This window comes from Globicephala melas, chromosome 10, assembly GCF_963455315.2.
Source record: "Globicephala melas chromosome 10, mGloMel1.2, whole genome shotgun sequence".
NCBI classification, from domain to species: domain Eukaryota; kingdom Metazoa; phylum Chordata; class Mammalia; order Artiodactyla; family Delphinidae; genus Globicephala; species Globicephala melas.
Genome location: NC_083323.1, coordinates 58,543,596 through 58,568,975, shown reverse-complemented (window position 1 = coordinate 58,568,975; position 25,380 = coordinate 58,543,596). Strand labels below are relative to the sequence as shown.

The 25,380-nt window shown below is 47.5% G+C and overlaps 2 protein-coding genes across 4 annotated transcripts; both read left to right on the top strand.

Moving 5' to 3' along the window:
• The first annotated feature begins 1,209 nt into the window (after positions 1 to 1,209).
• Positions 1,210 to 18,674, top strand: RAB5B (RAB5B, member RAS oncogene family). Of its 3 annotated transcripts, XM_070046435.1 has the most exons (7): positions 1,210 to 1,312; positions 7,454 to 7,661; positions 12,697 to 12,959; positions 14,694 to 14,845; positions 15,126 to 15,248; positions 15,813 to 15,906; positions 16,226 to 18,674. In XM_070046435.1, exons 3-7 carry the CDS (start codon positions 12,797 to 12,799, stop codon positions 16,339 to 16,341), a joined length of 648 nt encoding a protein of 215 aa, XP_069902536.1. In that variant the 5' UTR covers positions 1,210 to 1,312; positions 7,454 to 7,661; positions 12,697 to 12,796; the 3' UTR covers positions 16,342 to 18,674. The 3 variants fall into 3 exon arrangements, with proteins under 3 accessions (XP_069902536.1, XP_030722564.1, XP_030722563.1); XM_030866704.2 differs by lacking the exon at positions 7,454 to 7,661 and having other exon boundaries at positions 1,212 to 1,312; XM_030866703.3 differs by lacking the exon at positions 7,454 to 7,661 and having other exon boundaries at positions 1,279 to 1,507.
• Positions 18,675 to 20,711: 2,037 nt separating this feature from the next.
• SUOX (sulfite oxidase) lies at positions 20,712 to 25,206 on the top strand. Its single transcript, XM_030866698.2, has 4 exons — positions 20,712 to 20,781; positions 22,530 to 22,589; positions 22,850 to 23,027; positions 23,262 to 25,206. The coding sequence occupies exons 2-4, from the start codon at positions 22,540 to 22,542 to the stop codon at positions 24,669 to 24,671; spliced, it is 1,638 nt and encodes a 545-aa protein (XP_030722558.1). The 5' UTR covers positions 20,712 to 20,781; positions 22,530 to 22,539; the 3' UTR covers positions 24,672 to 25,206.
• The last annotated feature ends 174 nt before the right edge of the window (positions 25,207 to 25,380 follow it).

Below are 25,380 nucleotides of genomic sequence, written 5' to 3'. Positions count from 1 at the left end.
CCCCTAAACCAGCATCTCCCCCACCCCACCCCACCCCACCCCACCCCCAGACACACATATCACATACACATACACACAAGGCTCCAGTTCCAGATTTTCAATGTTAGGGCTCAGGAACAGCAGTATGGTTGGAAGTGGGCTCCAAGGTTAATTCGCATTGACGCTGCATTTCCCAGTAAGCTCGTCTTGTTTTCTTTTTACCGTTTTTGTTTTTTTTTTTTTGCGGCACGCGGGCCTCTCACTGCTGTGGCCTCTCCCGTCGCGGAGCACTGGCTCCGGACGCGCAGGCCCAGCGGACATGGCCCACGGGCACAGCCGCTCCGCGGCATGCGGGACCCTCCCGGGCCGGGGCACGAACCCGCGTCCCCTGCATCGGCAGGCGGACTCTCAACCACTGCGCCACCAGGGAAGCCCTCGTCTTGTTTTCTTTTTGTTCCATATCACAAACAGAAAAGTTTTCTAAAAATACTTATTCACATTTACATGCGATTTAGAATACATCAATCGTCTGTATGAAAAATTATTATAAAGGGGCTAAAGCCTCCCCAAGCTACCACTTCTTGGAGGTGCCATTGTCTCAGCTCACCAAAAAACATCTCAGACTGCCGCGGGCCATCCCCAAAATTCCTGTGCTCTGGGGCCCCACTAAAAGGAGGAAGCACCGACGTGAGGGCCGCTTAAATTCCTAGGCTCCGGGTCCCTAGGAGAGGTATTTCCCTTCACGCCCGCGAATTTGCGATAGAAGGCGGGGCGCCAGAGGCAGGCCCCGCCAAATCCCAGGGGAGGGGCGAAGGTCAGTAGCGGCCTTCCTAAGGCCTCTTTCAACCCCGCCTTGCCTGCCATTCAAGTCCCGAATTTTCTCAGTACTGGTTAAAGTTTCACTTTGACCCGCCCCCATCGCTCACCTGATTAGATGTTTCTGAGTTAAAAGGCGGGGTCATGAGGGTGTCGCGAGTCTACTGGTTAGAGTATACGCCTGTCAACAGGGTACCGCCCCCTATCTCGGGGAGCTCGCTCTTTAGTGGCTCCTCACCTCGTCCATCTTCAAAGTTTCCCTCTCTATATTGGTCTGGGGCACCGCCTGTCCAGTCCTCTGCTCTTACGCCTCGGTGACAGCACTGCCTTTCTCCAGAGGATTGGCGGATTAGCACGCACAGAGCCCACCCTTGATGGTAGGCGGGTAATCGTGCAATTGGCTGGGGCCCCCGCCACAGGGCGAGGAGGAGGAGGAGGGGCAGGAGGGTTTGGTTGAGCTGCAGCTGTTTGTCTGTTCGACAGAGGCTTGGGCCCGACGGGGGAGACGGAGCCCCAGGTACCGGGCTGATGGAGCCCGCAAGGGCAGGGGCGGAGGCGCCCCGGAGAGGAGTGCGGCCTGAGGGCAGAGGCGGGTCTGGGCCTCTGCGAGGGGTTAGAGTGGCCCACCAGAGAAAGGAGAAGGGGGCCGGGCCCCGGCAGGCCTAATGGGGGCGCTGAGGAGGGGGCCGGGCGGGCTGGGAGCCCGAAGTTGGTGAGTCGGGGAGGCGGCCGGGTGGTGTTGGCGGCCGGGATGGGGGCCGGCGCGGGAGGCCGGGGCTCGTGTGCGGGCAGGGGCAGGCCTCATTGAGCGGCGCCGAAGAGGGAGGAACTGGGGGAAAGGGACTGGGCGGCGGGTGAGGTAAGTCCATTCTCCCGGAGGTAAGGAGGGGTCAGACTCGGCGCCCGGGCCCGGAGGGGAACCGGGGCTGGGGCTCTCTCGAGAGGTCTCATTGCAAGGGCCAGGGAAGGGCTCTTAGCTGGGTCAGAGGCATTGTTTTCAGGGAAAGTGACTTATAAAAATAACTAGGGTGCCCCAAAGTTGAGCTGAGAGGGATTTGGGTTCAGTGTGGGAGAACTGAGACAAGCGAAGAAAGCTTTTCTAATCTAGAAGACTCAGGTAGCCGGGGCAGTGGAAGCAGGGCCTCCCATCAGTAATGGGAGCTTCTGGGAATGCTGAAGGGTGGGCTGGAGGCTCTGGGGCTCGCGAGTAATCACGCTTTTGTTCCCATTAGTGTGGAGATGTGGCAACTTGAAGTTTTTTGGTACTCCCAGGGTAGCCAATGAAGACAAAAGTAACTTTTTTTTCTGTGACTCTTGGCTATTCCAGACTCAGCCCCTGCACTTTCCCTTGGCCTCGCCTCGAGCTGGTTTAGGCTGCAGCCTCTGGGTTTCTTCTAACCTCCTGTTTCTCATGTCCTGTGAAAAAGCTAAGAAGTTAGATTTGGGGGATGTTTGTTCGTTTCTTTCCTACTTAATAATGTGGTCTATACTGGAGACCATATCTCTCACCTAGACGTGGGCAATCAGTGACTCATTTTCTGCATTGGAACTGGGCTTAGGGGTCCCCAGCCATCCAGAGATCTCCTGACCATAGTTGGTGAAACTTTTGTGGCACTTAGGCTTGGGTATTTCACAGGCAGGTAATGGTTATGTGGAACCAAGCCTGGAAATATGAGGTGATATCACTGAGGAAGGGATTTGGGGAAGAGTGAGAAATTCCATTCCGGAAGGTTGGCATCACCCCTGTTCTTTGTCTACTTCTTCAGGAGCCCGGGTTTCTGAGCTATTAAAAAGTTGGGTCAAACAGAGAGGCACTTGGGGAAGGAGGTGAGTAGAGAAAAGGAAGATGGATTTCTAAGACATAGGGATCCCCTCCTCCCAGATATTTTTAACGGTCTACTGACCTCCTTAGTTCCCCCCCATAGATTGGAGCTTATTGGATTTTCCCTTATTATACTTCCTCCTTTTTCCCTTTTATACCACTGTATTTTATAAATACATTTCTTCTTAATTAGAAAAGTAATAAGTACGTATTTTAAAATATTCAAGTTTTATAGAAGTGTAAAAAGTGTAGATCCTCCCACATATACCTCACTCATTTCATCCAGAAAGGTCAGAGATAAGAGACAGTAGATGAGACTAATCTTACTTCACTTTGGGGGATGTGCCACCAAAGGCAATTCTGTTTTCATGTTCCCACCAAACTCTGGTTTCTCATTCTTTCCAGTTTTCCCTTCTGGGACCATACTCTGTTATTTATTATGCTCCTTTCCCAGTTCATTTTGTCTTGCTTTTATCAAATTCAGACAAGCAGAGAGCTATAGTCTGGGTTATCACTCACATCCTTACGCACACATGCGCACACACACGCACACACCCCACTTGTGCACTGGGTATCCCAGGAAATGCCCAAATAGATGGCCAAAACGTCTTTCTCTTTTATGGGCAGGAAGGAAACATTAAAGTGAATGATTTTGTTTGGGAGAATTATTGGCATCTCTGCTAATGTGAGGAATTTGGGACTTCTATCTTCTGGTTCATGGTCTCTGCATGTTCAGGTTATACGACTGTCCCTTCATTATCCCAGAAGAAGATGATGGTTCTCCTAAGGGGCCCCTGTGTCTGTCTTTCTATAATGATATGAGAAGCTTCCAGATTTCTCTGGCTTTGAAACTGGTTTTCCTCTAAACCTCAGCACAGCTGGGACATTTTATTCACCCCCTTATTAATTGAATTTGTCCTTACTGGCTTTAGAAGCCCTGTGATGTGTCCAGCCTTTATACAGTGCCCTCAGAAACCTTGATTATTGTACCCCCAGGAACTTTTATTTTCTCTCCTGCAAAGCCAGTCCTAGAGAAAGTTGTGTAGATGTGTGTGTGTGTGTGTTTGTTTTTTAAATCCTCACTAAGCTTTGCCATTTCCTACATCCTGATGATATCCTGTCCCTTTCTTCTATACATCCCTTCTTGTCTTTTCCACCTTCCCCGTAATCAAAGCCTTCTTTCAAAAACTGATCTGGAATTGCTCCATATTAAGGTGTAAATAACAAATAGTCACTTAAAGTATTAATCCTTCCAAGAGTTTTTGCTTCTTATAGAGGGAGCTAAGGAGTGGAAATCATCAATATAGAATTTCAAACATAGATCTGGAGTTACAAAAATATATTTGGAGAAGAGGACTTTCCCATTGCCCTTGAAGTCATACCTCATCCCTTCTAACTCTTACTTTGCCCAGGAGCAAGGATTGCTCTTTTATAGTTTACTTGTTTGTGCGCATTGATACGAATTTGACTTATGAGGAGACATGGGGTAGGAGAAGCAAGTGTATAGCCTGCTCCCTAATCCTAAGGCATTTCAGGTTGGAAAGTAACCAAAGTGTGAGACATTGAATTTAAAATAAGGAAACACAACAGCCGTCTTGGAGGAGGGATACCTTGAAACCCTACACAATACACTCCCACTTCCCAAGAATGTTTTAGGAAAGATTTAGTCACTGACTCAATGGTAACTGAGCTGAATAAGGAGCCACCCAGGTGAGCAAAGTGTGTGCAGATTTCTGGGCCAGGTTGTAGTTTCTGTTGAGGGGCAGTGGGTACCTTGTCAGAGTGGTAGTATGATTTTTTTTTTTTTAAACTTGTGTTTCTGAAGTTCAGGAATTAATAGAGATAATGATCCGAAGTTTTTTGAACATTTAACATCAACTGAAGATTCAGAGAACTTTGTTTTTAGCCACAGTTGCCTCAGTGTTACGGTGGGAGGGCTGCATATTTGGTGTGATTAGGCCATCTGAGGTATAGTAACCGGTGACAGGAAAAGCAGTTAGCCCATGTGAGTTGCAACAGTACCTTGTGGGCTGGGTCCCAAGAGGCCCCTCCATCCAGGGGAGATCACAAAGAGGCAAGAGGGAGAACTGGCCTGTTAAAAACATTCCCAAATGGAACTGAGTAAGAATCTATTTAGATGGCACAGAAGGGGAGGAGTAGATGGAGGAAGGAAGCAGGATTACTTTGGCCTTAATTAATGAACAGCTACTAGGGACCAGGCATTGTGCTCTGCTCTGGAGATTCAAGATGACATAAAAAATAGTCACACTTTTTGAGAAGTTCATAGTTTAGCAGAGCAGACAGACACAAACAATTAAGTCAAATAATGTAATAAATGCTGTGATAAGAATACAGGGTTTTTGTTTGATTGTTTTTGTTATTTGCCCATGCCACACGGCTTGTGGGATCTTAGTTCCCCAACCAGGGATTGAACCCGGGCCCTGGCAGTGAAAGCACTGAGTCCTAACTACTGGACAGCCAGGGAATTCCCAAGAATACAGTTTTAATACTGTGGGATCCTAGAGGAAGCAGTGATGAATTCTGCTGGGGTGAGAGAGTAATTATGCAGTTTCACAGAGAAGGTGACATTTGAGCTTGGCTTTAAAAGACACATTAGGTGTTTGCTAGGCAGACAAAGTGGGGAAAGGCATTCCAGTCTTTCATAGGTCAATAATAGGGAGTTTGCAGTACCATGCTGATAAGAGATAAGTATGCTTTTTTTGCCTCTTGGGGAAATATAAGGGAGAGGGTGAAGTGGAAGGACTCTCATTTAAGCCTGTGACTCATTGGTTAACATTGGATCAACACAATGAGCCAAGTAGTGGAATTCAGTTTAAGGTTTTGGTAATTTGGGGTCTAAACAAAGTTGGAGAGTTGAAGGTGTTTACTGGCTTCTGCTCTATCTTCCCAGCTCAGTAAATCTCACATTAATCCCACAGCCCATTGAATTCTGCAGAAATTACCATTGCTTTCCTAGCACCTTCCATTGAATTGCTTCTGTTTCAACTGTCCTGGCAGGAGTTGGCCAAGACCTTTTAGAGAAGCACAGTAATGAGTGAGTCCTTCTGTCAGAAGGATATGGGAGTAGATTCCAGTTCCCAGCAAAGACCTGGGCCTTCCTAACTTGTTTTCAGTCCCAAAGGAAGTACTTATCTAAAATGAATAGAAGCAGAAACTATCCAATCTAAGCTCGTGTTCCTGTCCTGGTGCCTTCTTTGGATTTCAGTTCAGAGTTCAGCATCTCCTGCTTCCTGAAGAGGTATAGTGGTATAACAGGAGCAGGAGTACCTGGCTGAGAGTATGTGCTAGAAGGAGACTTGCTACTAAGCAGTTGTGTGAAAACTGGCTGTGTGATAACACCTGGCAAGCTGGTTCATTTTATTTGCCTCAGTTTCCTCTCTGTAAAATATAGACTGGACTAGATGACCTCTAAACTGCCTCTTATCTGGCAAACTGAACTTCAGGGCTAACATTTGGGAGGGGGCTAGACTCCAGTGGCTCTGTGCCTTGAACTCAGTCTCTATTGGTAGATGACAGACTTCTGGAGGCTTCATATGTAGTTGGCATAGGAACCCAAAGCTACCAAGTGGGAAGGAATCTGAGGAATGGAGTCTTGCCCTAGGCAGACTCCATTCCTCAGGTTTCGGCAGGCTAAGAAACCTTTCCTTTTTCTTGGTCACAGCTTGCGGGATCTTAGTTCCCCAACCAGTGATTGAACCCGTGCCCCCTGCAGTGGAAGCTCAGAGTCTTAACCACTGGGCTGCCAGGGAACTCCCTAAGAAACCTTTCCTATTCATATTTCCCTGTGCTGCTGGGAGAGCTGCTCACACTAAAGAACTTGCCCCTCATCCTCCACCTCTCCCTTCCCCAATAGACTGATGACGTCATGCCTTAATCCTCCTTAATGGTCATTTTTTTAATATAAATTTATTTATTTATTCTTGGCTGCGTTGAGTCTTCGTTGCTGCACGCCGGCTTTCTGTAGTTGCGGTGAGCGGGGGCTCCTCTTCGTTGTGGCTCGTGGGCTTCTCATTGCAGTGGCTTCTCTTGTTGCGGAGCACGGGCTCTAGGCTCATGGGCTTTGGTAGTTGCAGCACGTGGGCTCAGAGCGCAGGCTCAGTGGTTGTGGCTCATGGGCTTAGTTGCTCCGCGGCATGTGGGATCTTCCCCAGCCAGGGCTTGAACCTGTGTCCCCTGCATTGGCAGGCGGATTCTTAACCACTGCACCACCAGGGAAGCCCAGTTAATGGTCATTTGATAAGCCATTCTTGTGGGGCTGCACTTCTGAGGGAAGTTGTCATTTCTTCTCATCTGAACTGAAAGTGTTGAAGGGAAGAAAAACCTCTCTTTTTTTGCCTCAGGTTTGAAGGTAATAATCATCGCACCACTTGACTGGTTGGCTGTGATTTATTTTTTGCCTTTGGATGGATCATTTGCCCACTGTCAACTGTTAGCAAAAAAATCACTGCTAGAATAGGGGAGAAATCAATTGAATCTTATATGTATTATTCCATTTCTGTACCCCTGATCTTTTGAGAGTCTAGCTATTGCATAAGAAACATGATACCCTTATTAACATGTTGGGATTAAAGATCAAGGCACAGAGATGGGCAGCCCATCAATTACTGTGAACAGAGAGGGTAGGACATATTCTTGAGCTGAAACATTGGAATGGGAGATAGTTTTTTCTAACCCCATAGTTACTAATCTCTGACAGTTCAATAGAGTTTGCCGATTGGCTCTGGGTTGACTTATCTGTGGGGGTTAGTGACCAATCCGTGTGTCTGTGACTGTTTCCTCTTTTTTTTTTTTTTTTTTTCTGGCCGTGCTGCACAGCTTGCAGGTTGAACCCGGGCTGCGGCAGTGGAAGCACAGAGTCCTAACCACTGGACCGTCAGGGAATTCCCAACTGTTTCCTATCTTCACACTTCTCCAACTCCCTACTGTTTTCCCAGGCCTAGAGAGACGTGTCTGCCGATGAGAATTCAGTCCACTCTAACTTAGTGTTCTGCTCTTTGGATCACATGCTTTGAAATGTGAGGGAGTAAGTTGAAGAATCTAGTAACTTTTTTTCTGTTGTTTTTTAAGAGTATAGTGTATGTGTGTCAACCTAAAGGAAACTTGATCAGCTTATGATCTGTAGAGGTTTTTTTCTTATTGTGTAATCTGTTTTCTGTTGTAAAGTGTAGAGTTATGATGGCCTATCCTCTTTTCCTATGAAACAATGTATATGAAGTACTACGTAAATGTTTTTTTTTGTCTTTTTTGTTTGTTTGTTTGTTTTTTGCAGTACGCGGGCCTCTCACTGTTGCGGCCTCTCCCGTTGCGGAGCACAGGCTCCGGACGCGCAGGCTCAGCGGCCATGGCTCATGGGCCCAGCCGCTCCGCGACATGTGGGATCTTCCCGGACCGGGGCACGAACCCGTGTCCCCTGCATCAGCAGGCGGACTCTCAACCACTGCGCCATCAGGGAAGCCCCATAAATGTGTTTTTAAAAATAATTCTTGCAGATGCTGAGAAACCCTAAGAGAAACACATTTCTTAAATGTACCCAGAACTTTGGAATTGAATTCAAATTCTGCCTTTTACTACTTTCACCTATTATACTCCCTACCCCATCCCCGGATCCTCATAGGTAAGGAAACTGAAGCTTAGAAAGGCAAAGGGAGTGAGTGGCCTAAATCACAGTGGGTTAATTGGCAAAGCAGAGAATAAAACTCAGGCTTGCCTGATTCCAGAGCCCTTACCACTGTGCAGGACTGCCTCTGTCGACTTTAACTTTCCATTTTCATAATTGCTCTATAACTTTAGTTGCAGGTTGGAGAACCTCTGACCCCTGGAGAGCTATATTAAACCCTCATCTTAATTTCACCTGGAAGTGCTTTTTTAGGCTGGCCAGAGACTAGACTTCCTACTAACCCATCTTTCAGTTTCAGGCCTCTCCAAAGCAGTGTTTTTTAAACTTTTTTGATTGTGGCTCATTAAAAAAAAAATTTTTTTTTACATCATAATTCAGTGTATGTACATACACCCACAAGTGAAACATTTTCACAAAATTATTCTCATGCTTATTATTTGCAATCCACTTGATTTTTTTCTATTTATTTTTTCTTTTTTTCAATATACTGATCATGATCCAGCAAGTGATTTCAAGGTCACTATTGGCTTACAGCCCACAGTTTGAGAAACACTGCTCTAAAGGTTTGAGGATGAAAAGAGCTAAAGAACTGTGACTAGTGGTTAAGAAGCTAATTAATACTGATTTTTGCAGTACTGGTTCCCAGAATTTTGGATTTAATGGACCAATTAATTTAAAGTTGGGGGTTTCTATTTTTCCACATAAGTATATTTAGAAAGCTTACTACTGCCTATCAACACCATTATTTGTAATTTTTTTTTAAAAAAGCAATTTTTTTAAAAGTTATGTAGGAAACTTTAAAAATATATATTTCCTGTTAAAAAAAGAATTATGTGGAATGAAAACACCTGAGTCCTTCACATACCGTTTTCCTCAATCCCACTCTCCTTAGAGGGAGATAACCGGTGTTAACAGATCAGTGTGTATCTTTCCGTACCTTTTTCTCTGCAGAATGTTGCTTTGTTTTATAGAAACAGGATCAACCACATGTTTTGTTCTCCAACTTTTTTTTTTAACTTTTAACAATAGGTCTTAGAGGTTTATCCATGCAAAAAATACATATTTACCTTTGAGGGAAAACTGATACAAAAAATGTAAGTTAGAAATCTTGTTATAAAGGAAACTCCTAAAATGAATAAATTTAGCTTTATGAAGAACTTGCTATATCTTTTTTTTTTTTTGCGGTACGCGGGCTTCTCACTGTTGTGGCCTCTCCCGTTGCGGAGCACAGGCTCCAGATGCACGGGCTCAGCAGCCATGGCCCACGGGACCAGCCGCTCTGCGGCATGTGGGATCCTCCCGGACCGGGGCACGAACCTGTGTCCCCTGCATCGGCAGGCGGACTCTCAACCACTGCGCCACCAGGGAAGCCCAACATATTTATTTATTTATTTATTTATTTATTTATTTGGCTGCATCAGGTCTTAGTTGTGGCACACGGGATCTAGTTCCCTGGTCGGGGATCAAACCCGGGCCCCCTGCATTGGGAGCTCGGAGTCTTAGCCACTGGACCACCAGGGAGGTCCCCAATATATCATTTTTATTTAATCATTTCATCACAGACCAGTGAAAACTTCATCACAAAGTGGCACATGTATATCTGGATTCTTGGGACTCCTTGGCCTAGGGGACTACAAAATACCCAGTAGGGTCAGAGTAATTTCTTACAGTCCTCTGTCTTAATCTGGTCTACTTTGGGATTTGTCTGTGTTCTCATTTCAATCTCATTTCTCCGTTAACTTCCTCTTTACACTTTTTTTTTCCTGTTTTTTTCTCTACCTCTTTCATATCATGGCTGCTCTTTAGGCATATATTGATAACAACTAATATTGAGATATCCTTTAATATATTAAATTGATCTTTTCTGTGAATCAGGGTCATTAAATAACAATAGCTGTCTTTTTGTTTTTTAAACACTTTGGCAGTTTCTTTTTTTCATTTTTTATTTTCTTTTTAAAAATTTATTTATTTATTTATTTTTGGCTGTGTTGGGTCTTCGTTTCTGTGCAAGGGCTTTCTCTAGTTGCAGCAAGCAGGGGCCACTCTTCATCGCGGTGCGTGGGCCTCTCACTATTGCGGCCTCTCTTGTTGGGAGCACAGGCTCCAGATGCACAGGCTCAGTAGTTGTGGCTCACGGGCCTAGCTGCTCCGTGGCATGTGGGATCTTCCCAGACCAGGGCTCGAACCTGTGTCCACTGCATTGGCAGGCAGATTCTCAACCACTGCGCCACCAGGGAAGCCCAACAATACCTGTCTTACTATTCGTTAATACTATGTTACACAAATGTGTCACTTAATCCTCAGGGCTACTCTATGAGGTAGGTATTTTTTCCATTTTATAAAGGTGAGGGCTTCCCTGGTGGCACGGTTGGGAATCCGCCTGCCAATGCAGGGGACACGGGTTCGAGCCCTGGTCCGGGAAGATCCCACATGCCTCGCAGCAGCTAAGCCTGTGCACCACAACTGCTGAGCACACGTGCCACAACTACTGAAGCCTGCACACCTGGACCCCGTGCTCCATAACAAGAGAAGCCCCGCTTGCTGCAACTAGAGAAGGCCCGCACACAGCACCGAGGGTCCAACACAGCCAAGAATAATACATAAATTAAATAAATAAATTTTTTAAAAAAAGGTGGAAGGTAAGGCTCATCAGAGAAATTTTCTTGATATCATATTAGTAATGATTAGTACCTTTATATTCATTGATATAGCACTTTTTGTCAAATATTTGAGTTCTTTGTCTGTATTATCTCATTTAATCCTTATGAATTAGGTACTCATAGGCTATTATCCCATTTTACAGATGAGGAAACAAATGCACAGGTAGATTTAGTAAATTGTCCAAAGATTTAAAGCTAGTAATCAGAACTATAAAATAAATCCAGTGAATTGGACTCCACAGCCTTTGTTCCTCTACACCTCCTCCTGTATGGTTTTTCTGTCTTTACTAGGATTGCAGATATTTTTAGCCCTGATTTGATCCCAAAGCAATTTGCTATAGTGAAAAAATAATGTTTCCCCATATATGTCACAGAGTATGATGTTTATGGAGTCACTAGAATCAACCTTGGAGAAGGGAAAGATTAATTTGAACAAGCAAAGTATAATCCAAGCAACGCTTAGGTTTTGGGGATAGGTTTACATGCTGTGATCATGCTAACACTTCTTTGAATCTCACAGTTCCTTTCCCGCCAGAGTCAGGATGATGAAATATATTCAGGTTTGGATGATTGGACACTCAAAGTCCCAACTTTCTCTCTCTCTCTGTCTCCTCCTCCACCACCAGCTTTCCTAGCCGCTTGGAAGGTAGAGAAGGTGGTTCAGTTTTATTCTTTCATCAAGTATTTATTGCTTGAAGACTTATCCCCTATACCATCTACCGGAGATTCCCACATGTGTTTAGAAGGTACACCTTCTTTCTCTGCCTCTAACTTGGAGGGCTACAGCTGTTAGGCCCTTTCAGTGTGGAGGGTAGTCTAATCCCTAGGCACCAGGAAGACAGCCGCAAGTTGAGAGTAAGTCAGGCCTACTGACTCAGACTTGATAGATTTTCAGACTTGGAGAGGTGGCAGAAGAAAAGTGAAAGAATTAATACTCAATGTGGTCTGTTTCTCTATTACCTTTTTTTTTTTTTTTGCGGTACGCGGGCCTCTCACTCTTGTGGCCACTCCCGTTGCGGAGCACAGGCTCCGGACGCACAGGCTCAGCGGCCATGGCTTACGGGCCTAGCCGCTCCGCGGCATGTGGGATCTTCCTGGACCGGGGCACGAACCCGCATCCCCTGCATCAGCAGGCAGACTCTCAACCACTGTGCCACCAGGGAAGCCCTCTCTATTACCTTTGATCAGAAATGAGAAAGGATGGATTTTCTGATCATTGGACCCTGGTTATATTTTCAGAAATGTCAATTTTCAGAAATGGTCATGTAAGAAGGATATAGAACCAGAAGCTATCCCTCTACTCTTAGGATGGGTGACTCTTATCCCATACCCCTAGAGTGAATTTCTCATTTTGAAAGCTAGAAAAAAGAGGGGATAAAAAAAGGACAGCACCAGGACACCAAGGAGATAGGAGGGATCTAGGATACTTTTGGGTGGATCTGGTGCTCTTCAAGCCAACTAAAAGTTGATCAATATTGCTGTTCTTTGAAGACCTGGTGGGGAATGATTGGGAGATTAAAAACTACTCTCACATGGTTTTCAGTCTCTCCATTTCAGCACACTCTACTTTAGATGCAATTCTTATTTTACTGTTCCCCAGTCTTACCAGTGAGTGTCAGGTGCCTGGGACCCTCTCAGTGGTGTAACCTTTTAATGGTGGGTGATTGTAAGAGTTAAGTCCTCATAGGAGCAAAGAAATGCAGAGATTCTGTCCTTTTTCTAAAAAGTGATTGCAGCTGTAATGGCCCTGTGTTTAATTTTACCTCCTTTTTTTCTTGCAGGACTGTTGAAGCCTGGAAGTCCCCTCCCCTCCCCCCTCCCCCCTCTGCCGCTCTGTGGCATCCCCCTCCCTCTACCCTTTCCCATTCTGATAATCTAGCCATGACTAGCAGAAGCACAGCCAGGCCCAATGGGCAGCCCCAGGCCAGCAAAATATGCCAATTCAAATTGGTCCTGCTGGGTGAATCTGCAGTGGGGAAGTCTAGCCTGGTATTACGTTTTGTCAAAGGGCAGTTCCACGAGTACCAGGAGAGCACCATTGGAGGTGAGTACTTCAGGGAGAGAAGAGTTTCAATGCTTAGAAGGGCTTTTGAAGGGAGATCTAGGGATCTGTTTGTGGAGCTGGCCCTCTTAGCTCCCTGGAATGGAAATCCTTTAAGAAACAAAAAAAATTGCCATAATGCCCAAAAGCAAGTCCATGTTCATCCTCTTACTTCCTAGAAGAAAGTTAGAAAGGTTGGCCTTTGAGCACCAAGAAAACCACTAATTTTTTTATCTGTTTTCCTCCTCCCACTCTCATCTTAATGCCAGTGAAGTTCAGTTGAGTGTCATCTTGAGCAGGGTTGGTTTGGGGCAGTGGCTCATAATCAGAGATGTACATCAGAATCACCTAGGGAGCATTTTCATCCTATGCATGCTTGGGCCCTACCCTAGATCTACTGATTAGTATTGGAGGTAGAGTGAGGTTGGTGGCAGTGTAGACATGTATGTTTGGAAAAGCTCCTTAGCTGATCCTGATGCACATATCTGGTAAAATAGAGGTTAGAACTAAATACAAAACGTAAAGGAATCTGCTTTTCCCACCTTTGCTACCTTCTCTTTGCCACTACCCCAAAATAGGGTGGTAATTCAATAAAGGGTCTTTTATGAGAACTCCCATGTTAACTCCTTCCCCACTTTTATTGGGGGGGTGACTTATTTCCAAGTCACCTTGGAAATGTGTTCTTTGACCAGCAGAGGTAATATGAAAAAGTAACAGCCAAATAATACTGATAATGGTGGGACCTCACAACAGGCTTTAAAATCGTCTAATCAGTTTTTTTTTTAATTATTTTATTTATTTATTTTTGGCTGTGTTGGGTCTTCGTTCCTGCGTGCAGGCTTTCTCTAGTTGCGGCGAGCGGGGGCTACTCTTCGTTGTGGTGCGCGGGCTTCTCATTGCAGTGGCTTTGCTTGTTGCAGAGCACGGGCTCTAGGCGCTTGAGCTTCAGTAGTTGTGGCAGGCAGGCTCAGTTGTGGCTCACAGGCTCTAAAGTGTGGGCTCAGTAGTTGTGGCACACGGGCTTAGTTGCTCCGCGGCATGTGAGATCTTCCCGGACCAGGGCTTGAACCCGTGTCCCCTGCATTGGCAGGCGGATTCTTAACCACTGTGCCACCAGGGAAGTCCCTGTCTAATCAGTTCTTTTTTTTTTTTCTTCGGTATGCGGGCCTCTCACTGTTGTGGCCTCTTCCGTTGCAGAGCACAGGCTCTGGACGCGCAGGCTCAGCGGCCATGGCTCACGGGCCCAGCCGCTCCGCGGCATATGGGATCTTCCCAGACTGGGGCACGAACCCGTGTCCCCTGCATCGGCAGGCGGACCCTCAACCACTGCGCCACCAGGGAAGCCCTCTAATCAGTTCTTGATGTGACTTTTATCTGAAGCTTATTATCTCCGTCATTATCTCTTACTCCTCTATTTTGGTTAGAAGAGGGATGACTCTGGTATAAGTGCCAGTTCTTTCTGTCCCTCAGAGTTTATGATGTTCCCCCATTCCTTAGCTAGAGAAACTTCTGGCAGGGAGGACTTAGCCAAGAGCAGGCTTAATTCTGGTTCCAAGATCTGAAGGAAAATGCTAAACCTTTCTTGTGTGTAAGGAGGAGAATGCTAAACCTTTCCTGTAGCTGAATGGCCTGGGTGGTGACTTGTCTTAGACCCAAAGTAGAGATATTTTGAAGGAGGGTGGGATGTTCCCATGCATCCTCCCACTTACAACAACTTCTCTGTTCTCTTATTCGTAGCGGCCTTCCTCACCCAGTCGGTTTGTTTAGATGACACAACAGTCAAGTTTGAGATCTGGGACACAGCTGGGCAGGAGCGATACCATAGCTTGGCCCCCATGTACTACAGAGGTGCCCAAGCTGCAATTGTGGTTTATGACATTACTAATCAGGTAAGTGGGCCGAGAAGATTGTCCTTGCTTTTATTTATAGGAATTAAAATAGGTGGGGGAGAGAAAACTTGTTCTTGAAATAGCAAAATAAGAATACAGATTATGCTTCCAAGTGCTGAGAAGACAGGTAATGAATTACCAGAGACAGGTGGTTTCAATGAGTGAAGGCTGCTTAGAAGAGGTGAGTTTTGAGACTGGGCTTTGAAGTTGATGGGCCTGGATTGGCAGTCAGTAGGCTGAATGAGCCAGCCTACTCATTCTCATCCTTGTGTTTTCCTAGGAAACCTTCGCCCGAGCAAAGACATGGGTAAAGGAACTACAGCGACAGGCCAGTCCTAGCATCGTTATTGCCCTGGCGGGGAACAAAGCTGACCTGGCCAACAAGCGCATGGTGGAGTACGAAGTAAGGTGGCCACAGAGTCCCTCTCTGACACACTCCCTCTGTGCTTGGGACCTCTTTTTACCAAACCTGCCCTTTCTGAAAATCTCATCTCAGGACATTCATCATCTCATTCCCCAGTTCTGCACCAAGTTAAATACAGCAACACTGTGACCCTAATGCCAGCCAGGAGATTTTAGAGGAGTCAGAAGAAAATTCCAGAGCAGAGGGGTAGGGAAGTACCAGTACCAGCTGTGGGGGTACCAGTATGAAAAGAGGAAGGAGGGAGCAGTTGAATTTGAGGTAAGGGATACTCAAGTGTCAGAACCCAAAAGCCCCCAACCAACTTACCTCCTCCCCAGTAATTAAGATTCCTGACATCTATTTGTTGGATTAAGTGCTTTAGACCATGGGTTATCCCTTGAGGGAGTCATCTCCAAAATATGGGTCCAGGGCCAGCTGGCTCAGAGGGGCAGTTAAGGGGAGGGAACCTAGGATATTGTCTAGCTCTGGTGCTACGTGGGAGTGGAAAGGCAGTACTTGTTCCTGCCCTACAGTCTGAGTACCAGTACACCCCACCCCTTGCAGGAGGCCCAGGCGTATGCAGATGACAACAGCTTATTGTTTATGGAGACTTCAGCCAAGACAGCTATGAACGTGAACGATCTCTTCCTGGCAATAGGTAAGGTCAGAGCAGCCTAAGGTCTTCCTGTGTGTTTTCCCTTGCCTCTAGGCAAGATGACTAACCCAAGTCATAAGGATAAATGGGAGCGTCTCCTCTTATGAAAACTTCAGGTGTGGAAATACCTTAACTTTCCATTGTGACCTCCATCCTTTGGCTGCAGTTTGAGCCCCCTCATCTTCAATGTAGTTTACAATGAACCCTCCCCTCTTCGGAGCATTCTTTTAGTTTCTCGCATTTCCACTTTCCCCCAATAGTCTTTTTCTGGGGGGATGAGTAAAATCTACCATACTTTGTTCCCTTCTGTTTTTATCTCTAGCTAAGAAGTTGCCAAAGAGTGAACCCCAGAATCTGGGGGGTGCAGCAGGCCGAAGCCGGGGTGTGGATCTCCATGAGCAGTCCCAGCAGAACAAGAGCCAGTGTTGTAGCAACTGATGGGGTGGCTAGCGGCAAACAAGTATGGAGCTAGCACGAGAGCTCAGAAATAACCTCCATCCCCACCGCTCAGCACACAGCCCCTACGGTAACAGCACATTGGGCCCTGGCTCCCAAGGGCTGCCTCTTGACAGCTCCGTCATGGCACTTTTTAACGCTTCAGCAACAACACCAGGCAGCTGTTGCCACTGGCCTCCTACCCCTGCTCTGGGGCTTGGGGGTCAGATCCCCCAGGACTTACCTTCCAAAACAAACTTTCTTCACTTTGTATTATAGGTGCAAGACAGTGACCTAATTATCTTTCCTCCTCCTCCCCATTTTTTCAGAAAACTTTTTTTGTCTCCTGCCCCTTCCCCTTCTGCTTTTGGTCAGTATCTCTTCTTGATTCCCTTTTCTTCCTCTCCCCAGGATGGAGAAGGTAGTGAACCCAGGAAGTGAGGAAGGAGGTTTCCAGTTCAGTCACATTAAGGACCCTGGGGGAAAGTAAGGCTCAGAGCAAGGGGGAGTAAGGAAACATTTCCTTTTTGTTTTTATTTGGTTGGAGTTTCTCATATTTGAAAACACTGAGTTGGCCTTGTGGAGGGTGTTTCTAGGTAGAGGTGAGAATGTGAAGGCAAGCTCTCAGGCACCAGGCTGGAGTCTTGTTAGCTAACTGGGCAGAGGTGGAAGAGGTGGAGATGCAGTGTCATCTGTGGCTCAGGAACTCTTCTAAGGCTTACTTTCCCCTCACCCAGCCTCTTAGGTAGCTTCTTCCCCATAGTGGGGGAGATTCTGGACCCCAGAGTCCTCCAAAGAATCTTCACTGGTTGCCTGCATCTTTGGCTCTGCTGTGATCAAATGGAGGAGGGACCAGTTTCTGACACCCATCCTCTGACTTACACATATGCATTTTTTTCTCTCTGGCCTTCAGATGGCCTCAGCCCCAGCCACAATATCCCCCTGCAGTTTGCACTTTAATTGATGGTAGTTCAGTTGTGATACTTGTTTTATGGGGGTTTTGATTGATTTACCTGCCCTCTTAACTTTTTAATTAAGTGGAATCCGAGGTGTATATGAGGTTAGGGGAGGGGCTGTAGAGAACAGTACCGGTGGCAGCTACTCAAGCCCAGTCTCCACTGCTAGCTTCCTCCAACTCTGATTCTTACTTCACCTGTATTCTTGCCAGCCTAACTCTTGGGTATAGGTTTACCTTTCCTGAGGAATTAACTGAGCAACTGGAGAGCAGTCTCAGGATAGCATAGGCCGTTGTAGGGGAGTGAAGAGGAGTCAGCAAGAGGGAGGAGTTTTCTGTCCTTTCCCAGGGTTCCCATTCAATTTGATCCACCCATTACCATGTCTTTTCTACTTCCCTGTAAATAGGTATGATCTTTATTCCCACTGTACAGTCTGTTCTGTTCCCCACCTCCCATCAGGCCCTATTTCTTTTCTCCTTTGTTAGTATCTTCAGTTTGGTCCCTCCATGCTTACCCCCCAAACCCATCCCCCATGCAACCAGTGGTTTAATCCACGTACCACTAGGGGGGGTAGTACCACAGAGGCCTACTTGTGGCCCCCTAATATAATACCTGTTCCTGTGGACAGGGAACGACTGGCACTGAAGGTCCCTCACAGCTGTCTCACATCACCAGAGTTTGTTGGTCCTTTCTAAATCTCTAGTCTCTCTTCACATCCCTCATCAGGTATTTTAAGATGTGTTTGGGAAGCCATCAAGGCAAGAGAGAACTCTAAATCCTTCTTGTTCTAGCCCAGGGTTTTGAGGAGATTGGGGGGAATAAGAGAGGAGAGGCCATAGTGACCTAGGATTGGAACCTTTCTGCCCTTTTGGCTTGCAGACTGCCTTCTGTCCCAGAGAAGCTGAGAAATCCATGAAGCTGAGATTCTGAAGGACCCAGCTTAGGTTCTTCCACTTACACCTAAATTCCCTTCCTTTACCAGGGGCAGCCTTAGTTCCCATGGCCCTGAAACACATACACATTTTCCCCTCCTTTCCCCAGCACCCACTAGCCCCCTAGAGCAGCCAGTGCATCCTTACAAGTGGAAGAACTACGATGGCTCTCTTAAGTTTCTTAGAAATGAAGTTCTTTCTCTGTGTAGTTTTCCCCATGGAGCAGTAGTGAAGATGTTTCGTTGCCTTGGGGCTGGGAAACCATTTCTCCAGGCTTCGTCTCCCCTCCCCTTAGGAACAGGATTGGCCTTAGCTTCTGGGCCTATCTGCTGCCTTCCTTCTACTTCCTATTAGCTCTTCTGCTTTCCTTTGAGCTCTGTTGGGCTTAGGGAATCTTAGTTTTTATTTCCCAGCTCTTCATTTTTTTCTTCTGATTTTTTTTTTTTTTGCTTCTAAGAAAGCATTTGCCTTTTTTCCCCTTTCTTCCTCTCCCAACATAACAATCGTGGTAACAGAATGCGACTGCTGATTTACCAATGTATTTAATGTAAGTAAAAAAGGAGAAAAAAAAAGTGTATTGGAGTGTTGCTTTTTTTTTTTTTTTTTGCTACTTCTCTGTCTGTTACTAGAAATTTGGAAGGCAACCCAGTAATGTTTTATTGAATCAGAAACACACCCTCCCTTGCATCCTGGTACCTCCTTATTCTCATTAATATTTTCTTGAATAGTGAGATAACCCAATTTGGAAAATAGGCCCTTTATTGCTGTTTAATCACTCCTGTTCCCAGGCCACTAGAGAGCTCACCAAATCTGTTCCTAGCTAATTTTTTTAGGCCATTCTAACATGGAAGGGGGTGGTGGTCTGTGGACCTCTGGGCAGACAATTGATGAGATTGGAGGGAGAGGTGGTATTTGTGAATACTTTGAAGTATTATGCAAATTATCTATGTGCAGCTTTCTAGGGAGAGGGCCCACTGCCTTAATTAGTATCTCAAAGGGGTCCATGACCTAAGAAAGTTTTTTAAACATCACTGAGTTAACATTATTGATTGATCATGTGGCTTCTACCCCAACAGGAAAATTTCAGCAGGAAATTCTGCTCGTTTCTTGCTGTACTTGAAGCCTTCAGTCCCTCAAAGTCTAAGTGGAAGTGGGTGGGGGGGCATGATACAGAGAAAAGATTAGGTATGGTTGCAGGAGGAGTTTTGAATTCCAAAGAATCTGCAGGACAGGAAAGACAGAGCCTGGAATTCAGTCCCATCTCTGACAATTTACCAGCTGTGGTCTTGATCAAGTTACTTAGTTGCTTTCTGCCTCAGATTCTTCTGTAAAATGAAGAAAATTTGAGATTTAAACGTCAATTATATAAAGCATGTGTGTGGCTTTATGTAGGGTGACACTGTTATTGGGCAGAAGTCTCATCCCATGGCTTCAGACAGTCCTTAACTGACTTCTGTATCCTGGGTAAGATAGGTTGGGCGTCAGGCCTCTCCGATGATTTAACTGTACACAGTTGAGTTGGGAATCTTTCTTTTTCCAAAAACCTTAGAGCCAAAATCACCTTTTCACTGTCAATTCCCCTTACTGTATATCTCTTAGGACTCCCCCACGGCTTCTTCATTCCTAGTAAAAAGCTCTTCTAGTTCCAGTTTAGGAAAGCAGAAAGGCAGGGGAAATGATCTTCACTTAAAGTAAGGTTGTAACTCAACCTTTTAGTCTCTAGAGGGCAGTGTGGATACGTTTGCCCCGGGTCCACAGCTAGCCAATGACAAGTTTTCACTCCCACACCAAATGATAAAAGGGTAATAGCAAACAATTTCTGTTAGTATCCTTTATTCTGACATGAGCAGTTACAGTCTTCCTACTTTGGGGCGTTAAAATGTCATCAAGGACGACTTTTTAAAATAAATTGACAACTAAGCAAAATTAAAAAGATGTCTGTTTAGTGTTGGTTCTATAATTTGAGGAGAAATGCAGCTGGTCCAAGGGATCTCGAAGGCTTTGAACCACCATTTTAGGCCCCATTTCTGATCTCATTCCTGGACATAAAAGAATTGAGCGCTTGATCTTGTTTTCTCTAAAAGGCAAACAGGGCTGTTGTAGTTGCAACACAGGCGTTTGTCAAAAAATAGGTTAGAGACGGAGCTCACCACCGGGAGAAAGCCGGCTGGATCCCGAGGCCTCTAGTGAAAGCACCGTGTGTCTCAGCTGGTGGGGCGGGTCGGGGACATCTCTCAGCCCAACCTTTGGAGTCCTCATCACCTTCCACTGCCCGGGTTCCGGACGACATGAGGTCCCACTCCTCGTCTGGCGGGGGTGGAAGCAAAAACAGCCCGTCCTAGCTCCGAGCCCCGGTGGCGCGCCGCCTGCCTCGGCTTCCAGGAGGCGGGCACAGCAGCTGGGAGGCGGCCCGCCGCGCGCCAATGGCTGGGGACGAGCCGAGGGGAGAGAGTGGTCCTTTACTCCGGCACAACGTCACGGCGCAGGCCCCGCCCCTTCGCCGGCAGCCGCTGGGCGCTGAGCGGGTAAAAGAGACACTGCGGACGCCGAGCTGGGTAAGGAGGCTGGGGCCGGGAGAGGGAAGAGGAGGAAGCAGGGTTAGTAACCTGGGCGGCGGCGGCGGTCTTGGCACCCAGGGGTGCTCCGAATTCTAAGGACAGCAAAACTGCCAGTACCTGCCTCTACTCCCGCTAGCTTTGTGCTCCTGGGCCGCGGCGGGGCGTTGCTACAAGACACTCCTGGGCCAGCTGTTGGGCAGTGACATGGAAGCGGGTGCGTGGGCCCCGGTGCTGGACATATCCATGTTCTACCCAAAGTGACTGGCCACCACCCGCACAAGGGGGTGGCCTCCGTTTTGCAGCAGAAGACTGCCTCTCCCAAACCTGGGACACTGGGCTGACCGAGTTCACCTAGAAGTCAGCTCTACCTGCACTGCCAGTCTGGTTATAGTGGGCTGCTGGGATTGAGGGAAAGTGGGAGGGAGAGTGAGGGTCCCAAGGCCCAGGAGTAAAATGCAGACTCTGCTCCTATTCCTAGCTTCCTCGCAGTTTCTGTGCCGGCACCCCTCTTTAGCATCTCATCAGCAGTTCTGACTCTTCTCACCCCTCCCTGCTTTGGCCCTCCTGGGGTCAGTGATCTGCTCAGTGCTGTAAGGAAAAAACTGCTGCAGGCCAGAGCAGAAAAATTACCCTCTTCCTTCTCTAGCCCATCCCCTGACATCCTGGCCATTAACTCCTCAATTTGCTAAGCTCACTGGAATGGCATAGACAAGGTAGGGGTTGGGGTTGGTCCAGATTGGGGTCCAGTTCCCAGCCGGGTTCAATTTTATTTTTTTAGGGTGGGTGGAGGGAAAAGCCTTCAATGATAATGCTATTACTTGTTTGCTCATCACAGCAGCTCTGCTAGGTAGATCTCATTTCATAGATGAGGACACAAGTTCAGAGAGGCTTGGTATCCTGCCCAGGAGCAGGGCTGGTTAAGGGCAGTACTGGTTTTATAAAAGCAAAGCAGTTTGACTCCAGCATCCGAGCTCCTTCACCTCCCACTCTTTTTTCACCTTTTTGTCTCTCTTTAAGTGAGTACACCCCGCGGTTGTCCTCTGCTGACTTCAGAAATAACTGGCAAGGGCTTCCCCAGTGGCGCAGTGGTTGAGAATCTGCCTGTCAATGCAGGGGACACGGGTTCGAGCCCTGGTCTGGGAAGATCCCACATGCCGCAGAGCGGCTGGGCCCGTGAGCCACAACTACTGAGCCTGCGCACGTCTGGAGCTTGTGCTCCGTAACAAGAGAGGCCGCGACAGTGAGAGGCCTGCGCACCGCGATGAAGAGCGGCCCCCGCTCGCTGCAACTAGAGAAAGCCCACGCACAGAAATGAAGACCCAACACAGCCAAAAATAAAATAAAATAAACAATAAATAAATTAATAATAATAATAAACTGGCAAACTGGACAGTAGACTTTTGGCTTCTGCCCTTTAGGCCCTGGCCCCCATTGTTCTCTGTAGTGGACAAAGTAGAGAGTGGAGGATGGGAGACAGGTGATTCTAGGAGACTCTCTCCCACCCCCCATTCCTTTCCATCCTGTCAGCATATTCTGTCTCCGAAGTTCTCCAAGTTTTCTCTAAGGGCCCATTTGGACCCCCACTTCCATTCTTTGGCCTCATTACCACAGAAAAAGTTTACCCATTTGTCCAGAGAGCTCCTAGCTGATCTCTGTGTCCTCCCACCCATTCCCTCAAGCTACCCTAATCTCATCCCTGATGCAGGACTCCCTGTCTTGATCCTGGAATCTTCCTCCTATCCTAGGTCTGCCGTAATGCTGCTGCTGCACAGAACTGTGGTCCCAGGGCTCCGACAGGCCTACAGGTAGGCCATCCAGTTCCTAGCCCATAATTCCTACTCCCTGTACCTTTATGACTCTTATCTTATCTGCCAGATTAAGATGGTTGAGGTAGTGGCCAGGGAGGAAAGGGAAAGCCATGTCCCACTTGTCCCACCCATCCCTGAGAAACTAAGTCCCAACTGAAGAAACCAATGGCTAACCTGGGAGAGGTACACCCCAGGCCTTCCCTAGCCCTTTCTTATGATCAGAAGTGTGCTACTAAGAAGACTTCTCTCTCTTCCAGACTCAAGTCAGCCCCTTCAAGGCTCTGCATTCGGGCCTGCTCTACGAATGATTCATTTCAGCCACAGTGCTCCAGCCATGCCATCTCTGGTGATAACTCCAGCACCAGGGGATGGAGAGTAATGGGGACTCTTCTAGGGCTTGGTGCAGTGTTGGCCTATCATGACCACCGGTGCAGGGTAAGTAGGGAAGGAAGGGACTTCACTGTCAGAACAAAGGGGCCATAGTGAGCTGCCCAGGCAACCCAGGCTTTACCACAGAGCCCACGGTGACACTGCTTCATGCACAGTAGAGATGGAATTTGTTACCTCCATTTCCCAGTGGCCACAACTTTGTGGGTCGGGTCAGGGTGAAGTGAGTGATTTCTTCTTAAAATTTTGTTCCCTTTTGCCTCACCCCTGCCCTGCCTGCAGGCTGCTGAGGAATCACCACGCCTATACACGAGGGAGGAAGTGAGATCCCACAGCAGCCCTGAGACTGGGATCTGGGTGACTTTGGGCTCTGAGGTCTTTGATGTCACAGAATTTGTGGACCTACACCCAGGGGGTCCATCAAAGCTGATGCTAGCAGCCGGGGGTCCTCTAGAGCCCTTCTGGGCCCTCTATGCTGTTCACAACCAGTCCCACGTGCGAGAGATACTGGCTCAGTACAAGATTGGGGAGCTGAGCCCCGATGACAAGGCAGCCTCCATCTTGAAGACCTCTGACCCTTATGCTGATGATCCTATACGTCACCCAGCCCTGAAGGTCAACAGCCAGCGCCCCTTTAATGCGGAGCCCCCCCCTGAGCTGCTGACAGAAAACTACATCACACCCAACCCTATCTTCTTCACCCGGAATCATTTGCCTGTACCTAACCTTGACCCAGACACCTATCGCCTACATGTAGTAGGGCCACCTGGGGGTCAGTCACTGTGCCTATCCCTGGATGACTTGTACCAGTTCCCCAAGCACGAGATCACTGTCACTCTGCAGTGTGCTGGCAACCGGCGGTCTGAGATGACTCGGTTCAAAGAAGTAAGAGGTCTGGAGTGGAGTGCAGGGGCCATTAGCACTGCACGCTGGGCTGGGGCACGGCTCTGTGATGTGTTAGCCCAGGCTGGTCACCAGCTCTCTGAAACTGAGGCCCATGTCTGCTTTGAGGGACTGGACTCAGACCCCACAGGGACTGCCTATGGAGCATCCATCCCCCTGGCTCGGGCCATGGACCCTGAAGCTGAGGTCCTGTTGGCATATGAGATGAATGGGCAGCCTCTGCCTCGTGACCATGGCTTCCCTGTGCGGGTGGTGGTTCCTGGTGTGGTGGGTGCCCGCCATGTCAAATGGCTGGGCAAAGTGAGCGTGGAACCAGAGGAAAGTTACAGCCACTGGCAGCGGCGGGACTACAAAGGCTTCTCTCCATCTGTGGACTGGGACACTGTAGATTTTGACTCGGCTCCATCTATTCAGGAACTTCCTGTCCAGTCAGCCATCACACAGCCCAAAGATGGGGAGACAATAGAGTCAGGGGAGGTGACTGTCAAAGGCTATGCATGGAGTGGTGGAGGAAGAGCTGTGGTCAGGGTGGATGTGTCTCTGGATGGGGGCCTAACCTGGCAGGTGGCTGAGCTGGATGGAGAGGAACAGCGTGCCCGAAAGGCCTGGGCCTGGCGGCTATGGCAGCTGCAAGCCCCTGTGCCAGCTGGGAAAAAAGAATTGAACATCGTTTGTAAGGCTGTAGATGACAGCTACAATGTTCAGCCAGACACAGTGGCCCCAATCTGGAACCTGCGAGGCGTGCTCAGCAATGCCTGGCACCGTGTCCATGTCCATGTTGCTCCATGAGAAAGTGAAATGGAACCATCTACTCTCCAGAACCACCTTCTAAACCCCTTTCCACACCCATCCCTTGGCCTCATTACCACAAAAAATCCTTCCCTCCACCTCTCCATGTCTTGGATCACAACCCTGACTATGCCTTCTGAAGCCACACACAGGTACATGCATTGCACACTTCCACCCAGGCACCTGCTCCCCTTTGACTGGAGGTGTTACATACCCCTCCTGGCCGCTGACCCAGTGCCTTAGAGGAGGTAAGAGCTGCTGGAGCAAAGGGCTAGAAGTAGGAAAAGTAATTCTGGAAGTAAGTGCTATTTTCTCTACCTACCCTATCTCCATTTCTAATGACTGTCAGCACTGAGGCCTTATTTTGCTTTTCTTCTTGGATTCTTCAGAGAATGTGTGAGGATATGTGTAAGAAAAGTGTATATGCAACTTTTTACTACGTCTCTAGGTTGCCAGGGGTCGTGAAGGGCGCAACTCTCTCCCTTTATTGTTCCACTTTTCTAAATACATCAATAAAATATCTGTTTCAGACTACCACTCTGAAAAAGCAAAAAAAGATTATGACCTTTGGGACTTGTTGAGGCTGCGGAGCGAGCAAGTTGCAGGAGGGCGATGCACTGATTGGTACTGGGATATCTAGTGAGACAACCCAAAACAAACAAGGTGGGGGAAGGGAAAAAGGAAGCAGGGGCAGGGAAGTCAAGATTGG